We start from the raw sequence: 9,199 nt of genomic DNA, 5'->3' as shown, positions 1-9,199 counted from the left end.
TGGTCGGCCTAATTAATATCTAAAAGTTTCTATTTTTTAAAAAAAACCTTTTCTAGAAGAATTTGACCACGATTACTCCCTCTATAGCTCCCTGTCTTTCCTCCTCCCTCCCTCCCTTTCCACCCTTGCTTGTTTTTCTCGGCCGCTTCCTCTCCCCCCTCTTTCTCCTCTGGAATGGGCAGCTTCCCAACTAGCCAGCAGAAAATAAAGAAATATTCAAACTCTCTCCATAACATCACCACCCAGGTCTTGGTTACCATGGATCCCCCAATGCCCTTCTCAGATTGGTCTGGTGCCCCTCCCAGCCACCTGTTGGGGGTTCATATAACCCGCCCCTCTCTGTCCCTAAGCTCAAGCTCCCTTGGGATCCTTCTAGACAACAGGTACCTGTGAAGCAGAACAATGCAATAACAAGCAGGTTGTTGGAGCCACAGAGAAAAGATAGCACTGGATTTATCCTTATTTCCCCTTTAGGGGTTCTTTACCTTTCAGACTTTGGTCTACCTTTCTCCAACCCAGCTCCTAAAGTGACACACCACAGGCAGTTATTTCTGGATGACCCTACATCAAAAACAGACTCTCGGAAGCTATAGATTTCCACCTTCGAGGCTGCTTTCCATATGCAGGTAACCCAAGAAGGCCTCTTTTGTAACAGTTCTGCTGGCTAATCTACTAGAGAGACTTAATTTTTGCCGAAAAGCTCCGTAGGTTTCTTTGTCTTGGATAGCCACCTCAGTGCAATATTCTTTTAGGATTTATTTATTAGGCGTTTGCTTTCAGGGCGAGAACATAGACGTCTGACATTGCATACCACCATTTAGAGGGTGTATTTTTGGAATTCTTGTCTTCATTGATTTCTGTTCAGAACAGTGTGGCGTCGCTGTCCATAAACCACCATCTTCGGTCCTCACGGAAGGCAGCAGAAGAAAGAAAGAAAGAAAGAAAAAAGAGGTGTGCATTTTGTAGCCAAGGTGAAGGATACCCATAATGGCATCTGCAGGGCTAGAGATCATGGCAATGGGCCTCTGTATCTTTGGCTGGTTGGGGACCATCCTTTCATGTGCCTTGCCCATGTGGAAGGTTTCAGCATTCATCGGAAGCAACATTGTTGTGGCGCAGACAATCTGGGAGGGACTGTGGATGAATTGTGTTGTACAGAGTACTGGCCAGATGCAGTGTAAGATCTATGATTCGTTGCTAGCCCTGCCTCAAGATATTCAAGCTGCCCGGGCCCTCATGGTTATCTCTGTGGTGCTTGCTATCCTGGCATTGTTGGTGAGTATTGTTGGAGCCAAGTGTACCAACTGCGTGGAAGAAGAAGGTGCCAAGGCACGTATTGTCATTACCTCGGGTGCCTTCTTTATCGTCTCAGGACTTCTCACACTTATTCCTGTCTGCTGGTCTGCCAACTCCATCATCCGTGACTTTTACAATCCAATTGTGGCTGAACCTCTCAAAAGGGAACTGGGGGCTGCTCTCTATGTTGGTTGGGCAGCTTCGGCCTTACTACTCCTTGGAGGATCACTCCTGTGCTGCTCCTGCCCACCACGGGACAACCGCTACCCAGGCCGTATTGCATACTCTGTTCCAGCCAGATCTACTGCTCCACCAGGCAGTACGATTGACAAGCGGGATTATGTATGAGCAGTTGTAGCGGTGGGATGGTGATGAAATTTGCCAGATATTGCATGACCCAAACTAGGACAGGCATTATTGACTTCTGGAACAGGAAGATAGGACAACCTTATCAGTTTGGGTTCAGCTATGATATCTGGCAATTCTGGAATGTTGGTGCATGTGGTATATGTGCGTGTATGTGTGGGTATAGAAGTATAATGAGTAATGTGAGTGGCTGAGGAAATGTGAACAAATAAAGGGATATGTGAAAGAATGAACAAATCTTTTCAAATGAGATGAACACGTCAGCAAACACAAGTGGAATGCAGGAACAAGTGGGGCAGCTGAACAAACAAGGGCAGGTTTAGGACAAATGTATGGATAAGTTAACAGTGCATAACATGTGGAGGTAAAAAATAAAGAGGTAGATGAAGAAGAATAGAAATACCATGGTAATGGCTTTGCCATCTGGAGAATGAGATACTGTAATTAGGCCAAAGTAGTGGTCTTCTCCTTTTTCCTGTTGTCCTTTCAAAGAGTTCAGGCTGTTCCTTCTCTTGGAAGACTGCACTGTGAGACACAAGGTGTGCCTTGGGCTTCTAAACCACTTGGATGTCCTCATAAGCGGGCCTGTCAGAGATGATGAAGCATGAGTTAAGTTTCCAACCAATCGACTTTTGAATAGAATGTTACCATAATGAAAAGAGGCTAGGCATCTGCAGCAGAAGATCTTGCAGGAAAGAGATTATTTGGATCCATTTAAGTCGGGTTTCGTGCTGTATAGCAGAGGTGTCAAACTCGATTTCATTGAGGGCTGCATCAGGGTTGTGTTTGACTTTGGGGGGTTGCAGTGGGCATGGCCAGCTCAACGTCATTTGTGTCAGGGGCACCTGTGGTCAGCAAGTGCTAAGGCAGGACTTCCCTCAGATCCTCCCTCCCCCTCATATAACCCTTCCTTCCTTCCTTCCTTCCTTCCTTCCTTCCTTCCTTCCTTTTCTTGTATTTCCTTCCTTCCTTCCTTTCTTTTTTTCTTCTCCCTTCCCCTCTTTCCTGATTTTTTACTTCCTTGCTCTCTTCACATCTTTCCTTCTTTTTCTTTTTCTTTCCCTTTCCCCTTTCCTGTCCCTTGGATGCTCAAATGCAAAAGGGGAAACATTTATCCTTTTGTTTTATTTTGCTTTTAGTTTGTTTTGTTAGCCTTCTGCCAGTGAAAACAGAGCCGGGGGTATGTGCTGTCCCCTCAGACCCCGTTTTCACTGGCAGAGGCACCGTGGCCCAGTCCTTCACTGTTTCCAAGGAGACCCTGCAGACCAGATCTAAGTACCCCATGAGCTGAATTCGGTCTGCGGGCCTTGAGTTTGACCTGTATAGTATAGTACAATAGAGTATAGTATAGAACAATACAGAGACAGCATTGGTTGTGCTTGCTGATGACAGTTGGGGGAGTGGGGATGGGAATAATGCTCTTGACCTCTCCGTGGCTTCAATACCAATGATTGCATTATCCTTCTGGACCAGCTGCAGAGTTTGGGGAAGGAACGGCATCCTTTTATAGTGGTTCTCCTCTTTCCCAGGGGTCAGCTCTAGTCAGTGTTTGGGAAGGGGATGTTGCAGCTCTTTGTTTCTAAGGTATGTCAGAGCTTGATGCTTCTTCCCTCTTATTTAGCAACTATACGGAGCTGCCAGATGATGTCATCTAGCAGCATCACCAGAGGATACCCATCTTGATCTCAGACCATCCAGATGATGCTGTCAATGTCCTGTCCCAGTGTCTAGAGGTTGTTCAGGTCTCGAGGGGAGGAACAAATTGATTCAATCCTGACAAGACAAAATGGACTATTTACATATATTCCCCCCCTCCTTGATCTGGGGAGTTTCCATCTTTAGTTTTACATGAGATAATACTTCCCCCTTTTAGACTGTAGGTAACTTGAGGCTCATCCTGGATCCATAGCTCTTATTCAAAGAGCAGGTAGCAAGCTGTGGCCAAGGGGTTGAGGGGGGATTTATACAGATTCATCTGTTGCACAAGTTGGAGCTGTACCTGGATTGGGGGGGGGGGGCGTTTAGATGCTCACTTAGGCCTTGGAGAGTTCATGAATGGACTACTGCAATATACGATGCATGCGAGTCTGCCTTGGAAGACCAATTGGAAGTTAAAACTTCCAGAATGCAGCAGTGCAGGCAGTGATGTTCAGCATTTATCATTGCTGCTGCATGAGCTGCACTGGTTCCCAGTCTGTTTCTAAGTATAATTCAAGGTGCTGATTATTACCTATAAAGGCTTTCATTGGCCTGATTATTTGATGAATTGCCTGTTCTGAGATATCCCAAAAGTGCTTTTTCAAGAGGCACCTGGACTTCCTAGTTTTTTTTTTTTTGAAGACATTTCACTTCTCACCCAAAAAGCTTAGTCAGCTATGACAGGATAGTGGGGAAGCTGAAGAAGCTTCTTGGATAGGAAGTGAAATGTCTTCAAGAGCAGGGGTGAAATTCAGCAGGTTCTGACTTCTAGAGAACTGGTAGCGGAAATTTTGAGTAGTTTGGAGAACTGGCAAATAGCATCTCTGGCTGGTTCCAGAGTGGGGCGGGAATGGAGATTTTGCAGTATCCTTCCCTTGCCAAACCCACCAAGCCATGCCCACAGAACCAGTAGTAAAAAAAAAATTGAATTTCACCATTGTTCAAAAGTAAAAACAAGAAAGCCCAATTGCCTCCTGAAAAAGTTCCTTCGGAACAACCATTGCCTGGATGACTGAGAACGTCTACAGGCCTGTTCTGACCATTTCTATTCACCCAATGAGATTAGGCAGAGATGATACATTCCAAATCCCTTTAATTAAGCAGTGTGGAAACCTAGGAAGTATGTCTTCTCTATTGCAATACGTATCCTCTGGAACAGCATCCCATCAAGAAATCTCTAAGGCTCTCATTCTGACGACATTCCAAAATATTTTTAAAGGTAAGGTAGGTGTAGACCCTCTGACAGTTGTTTCTTTGATATATTATTTTTCTGAATGTACATTTTCCCTCCCTTGTTATATGGTTTTCTTATTTTTTTTTAAATGTAAGCTGCTCAGAGTGACCTGGAGTTGAATGTCCCTTCCAAATAAATAAATACGTATCCTTTGTCTCAATCAGCATATTGCTTTGGGTCTGCTTAGGCAGATGTATAAAGAGTACGAGGCTACAAGAACAGATCAAGAAGCAGACAAATTAAATAACAGAAAATGGCACTGAGAACTGGCTGTTGTATGAACTCTTTTGGCTACTCTGATACAAAAGCCATTTTTTCCTTGGGTCAAAATAAAAAGAGACAAGAGTTGAAGAAAAATGGTGAATTTAATATTGAAATGAACACAAGAGGAATGAATGCATATCTGACTGAAAGAATTGGGGACTTGATGAGTGCAAGAAGACTCAGGAAGAAAAAAGGTAACAAACCCAAACCTGCGTAAATAACAAAGATTCATGAAAGATGTAAATATTGGACAAAGGCTGAAATTCCCTGCAAAGATAATGCAGGAGAAAGAAGACTGAAGTTGGGAGCAAAGACGTTAGTTTAAATTTAGTTTAAAAAAACTTGTTCTGAGCAGACGGGGGGAGTGGGGGTTGGGAAAGAACCCTGACCCTACAATTGCATGGGACTGGCGCTATTTACTCTCTTGTTAATAATTAGTGGAGGATTTTGCTATTTTCAAAGGCCTGCGTAAACAAAGGGGTCTGTTTTCTCCCTGACCATTGATCTTTACCTATTATAACCACCTGCTTCATACCTACATAGAAAGAAATTCAGCAGAAAGAAATAGGACTTTGGACAAATGCATTAAGCCCCATTCCTTTTGCAAAGATATTCTGGCTTGCAAATCTGTTTGATTTTTCCCTGGAAAAAGATTATTTCTCTCTTGTTTTGCTCTATGTGTTTGGTTTTTCAAAGATGTTCTGAAATAAGGTAATTGACTTAAGCTGCAAGATATCATGGGGATCCTTTTCATGAACAATGTATAGTATTAACTGACAACCATATTATTACATTATTCAGATAAATAAATTAAAAAAATGTAACCTAATTGTGCCTGACTTGTTTTTGAAGTAGGGAAGGGGAGTAAAGGATTTCTGAAAGAAACGTGGTATGCAGAGGTGGGTTTCTGCCGGTTCAGCTAGATTGGGCGAACCAGTAGTGGTGGTGGCAGGAGGCGCTGCCTACCCACATGCATGCAAGCACGAGCAAACCGGTAGTAAAAAAAAAGAAAGAAAAGGGAAATCTACCACTGGTGGTATCAATGAAAAAGTCTAATTGTCAAAGGGGGGGGGGGCAAGCTTTGCAGAATACACTTAATTTTGCTAACTTGTGTTAGCTAAGAGTGATACAGGACACTGATTCAAATGGACAAGTCTGGACAAGGACAGCCACACCAACACAAAATAAAACATGATTAAGTTTAGACAAGTATGATATGTTGGGCAAATGCATGCTCTTAATACTATATTCAGCCTAAGAATGTCATGAGCATACAGGCAGGGGTAGGCTTCAAAAATTGCAGGGTTCGCTGCCCCGTTGCTGGGTGGGCATGGCCATGGTGGGGGGGTCACCTAGTCAGCCTCCTGCACCAGGGCAGGGGGTGTATTTTTCACCCTCCCCAGGCTCCAATGGCTTTTTTTGAGCCTCCGGGAGGTTGAAAACTGCTTCCCCTGACCTCCAGAGGCCAGAAACAGGTTTGTTTTTGTGCTTCCGGAACCTCCAGTATAGAGGTGGGTTGCTCCCTGTTCAGTCTGTTATGGCCAAACTAGTAGTGGTATGCTGGCCTGGATCGCAGAACCACCAGCAGCCCAGGCTGGCCATGCCCCTGATCGCTTTCCTGGTCGCAGCCCCTGCCACCATCTTTATTTGGAGTTCTGCGCATGCTCAGAACAATTTCCATTGAACTGTGCATGTGTGCATAGCGCGCATCCAGTGCATTCGTGCAAAGCATACACATGAGCAAACCGGCAGTAACACCAGCTAGAACCCACTTCTGCTCTGTTAGGCCCATTTTCCGTGAGTCTCCGGGTGTCCCTACACTTATCTGGCATGATGAACAAGCCATGTGGAGACTCCTGGGAGGGGAGGGGTGGGCGGGGTCGGGTGGGCATGGCCAGCCATTGGTGGCATTTGGGGGTTTGCTGAACTGAGCAGAATCCAAGCTAGAGGATTGCCTGAATCCCCAGTAGCCCATCCCTGTATACAGGGTGCCATCCAATGTTCAGTATTTCCTCCAGTGTTTCATTTTGCTGAATATTAATGAATATGCTGAATATTAAGAATACAATGATGTTTCATGGCAAATCTTGTTTGACTCAATAGTTCCTGATCCTGAGTATCTACAGTGGATCTACAGTTAAGCTCTCCTACAGTTTCAATCTCAAATGTGTCAAATCAAAACAGTACAGTACAGTACAATGTACAGTAATGCTAATGCAATTGCACAATTGTAATCAGAAGTAAAAAAAATCATAATAAACAAAGATACAGGAGTTTGTGGCTGGTTTTGAAACTGGTTCTACACTTAATCCTGAATCTGTTGAAACTGTTTAGTAGAATTGGATGCTGTCTGGGCATAATCAGAAGCATTCTTCTTTTCAGCCAAGTTGAATGTATTAAAAAAAAGGGAGAAACAAGCTCCTTGATCACGAGGGAGAGAGAGAATGCAACAAGCCTCAAATTAAGTACCGTAATGAGAGGATATCAAATTGCCAAGGCCATTGATTGTACTCTGTGGTGTAGAAAAATATGCCAGCAATTTATCAAGCAAATGCAGTGATAGTATACTTTTCGGTTGGTCTACAGGAGGAAAAGTACCGAGCAGGCAGGCACCTGAAGAAACTTGGCACCTGAAAACTAACACATTTCTTCCCAGCATGTGCTTTGGGGGACTAAGGCCCCAGGTGCAAAGGGTGACAGACATATTACACTCCACAAAGAGAAGACGAGGCTGGTAGTTTGGGGAAAATGCAGGTATACATTTCAAGCATACTTAGGCACACTTCATTCCTTTTGATTCTTTGCATATTTCAGGCCAAGGCTCTGCTAGCAAAGGAAATGGGTGATAGAGATAATGAAATGTCAAGTTTTTGAGGTTGAGCTCCCGCTTGAATTGTGTGTAAAAAGTGTAAAATACAGGGAAAAGATACAGTATATACTGTGAAGTGTGTGGTGTTCCTGCTCTTCTTTGTAAGAGCAACTCAATAAGTCAAAGATGGCATCAGAATAGCTCAAATAGACTCAGATCCAGTAAGCCCCCATTAACACTTGCACAACATCTGCCAAATAACTTTAATATCGATTTCCAATGGAAAGCAAATGAGTCGCTGAACATCCAGACATAGGATGCTCGATGGGCGTGGCCATGCTGAGCATGGCCAACTCGGCCTCATGCACCATGGTAGAGGGGTTGTTTTCATCCTCCACAGGCTCCGGAGGCTTTCCTTGAGCCTCTGTGAGGGCCAAAATGGTGTACCCTGGGCTCCGGCAGGTCTCTGGAGCATGGAAACAGGTCCATTTCCGGACCTCCGGAACTTCCCGGAGGCTAGTTTTTCACCCTCACAAAGCCTCTGCGTGGGCCCTACACTTACCTAGCATCCAAAATGGGCTGTGTGGAGACTCCTGGGAGGGGAGGGGCAGGGTAGATGGGGCCAGTCAGTCTTTGCAACTACCAGTTCGGCGAACCGGATGTAAAATTAACATCCCGTTTGACTGAACCCGTCCGAACTGGCTGAATCCCACCCCTGACAGGACTCCTCAAAAAAGGTGTCAGGCTTTGAACTGCCATGCCAGCAATAGACAATCCTGAATAGGATTTGCACCTCACATGGTGTCTGCTGGGACTTACTATATAAAGGGGGCAGTGTGACTGCAGAGTCCTATGTCAAACTGTAGACCATAGTGTGACCAGCAGTAAGTTGAAGGCATATACAGGTCCAGTATCTGATTGCAAGGCCTTACTAAGGCCACATCTGGAATACTGTATCCATCTTTGGTCACCACATTACAAAAAAGACTTTGGAAAAAGTGCGAAGAAGAACAACTAAGATGATTAAAGGTCTAGAGAATAAAACATGAAGAAAGCTTGCAAGATTTGGGTTTGGCTAAACTAGAGAGAAGGAGGACTAAGTGGGACAAGATAGCAGAATTCCAGTATTTGAGAGGCTGCCACAAAGAAAAGGTGCTTTTCCAAAGCACCAGAGAGCAGGCAAGAAACAATGGATGGAAACTAATCAAAGAGAGAAGCAACCTGGAATTAAGGAGAAACTTCCTGACAGTGAGGACAGTTAACCAGTGGAACAGATTTCTTTCAGAAGTTGTGGGTGCTTCATCACTGGAGGTTTTTAAGAGACTGGACAGTCATTTGTCTGAAATTGTATCAGGCCTTCTGCTTGAGCAGGGAGTTGGACAAGAAGATCTCCAAGGTCCCTTCCAGTTCTATTCTGTTTGATTTTTTAAAATATAAATAATGCTTGCTTCAAAGGTTAGATGGTCTAGACCCACAGGTGGCACGCAGAGCCATATCTGCCGGCACATGAGCCCTCAGCTCCAGCGTGCATG

General features: G+C 44.4%; 1 protein-coding gene across 1 annotated transcript; it reads left to right on the top strand.

Annotated features, from left to right (window-relative positions):
• The first annotated feature begins 378 nt into the window (after positions 1 to 378).
• On the top strand, positions 379 to 1,898 carry LOC106555213 (claudin-9). The gene has a single exon (XM_014073998.2). It carries the CDS (start codon positions 988 to 990, stop codon positions 1,642 to 1,644), a length of 657 nt encoding a protein of 218 aa, XP_013929473.1. The 5' UTR covers positions 379 to 987; the 3' UTR covers positions 1,645 to 1,898.
• Positions 1,899 to 9,199: the final 7,301 nt, after the last annotated feature.

This window comes from Thamnophis sirtalis, unplaced genomic scaffold (genome assembly GCF_051295495.1).
Source record: "Thamnophis sirtalis isolate CommonGarterSnake01/CBP01778 unplaced genomic scaffold, rThaSir2_p1.2 scaffold_4, whole genome shotgun sequence".
NCBI classification, from domain to species: domain Eukaryota; kingdom Metazoa; phylum Chordata; class Lepidosauria; order Squamata; family Natricidae; genus Thamnophis; species Thamnophis sirtalis.
The sequence above is the reverse complement of the archived record's forward strand: the minus strand, read 5'-3'. Positions and strand labels throughout refer to the sequence as shown.

What these genes read in the sequence shown, in the direction of transcription:
- LOC106555213 (XM_014073998.2), top strand. Translation starts at nt 988, where the DNA reads ATGGCATCTGCAGGGCTAGAGATCATGGCAATGGGCCTCTGTATCTTT.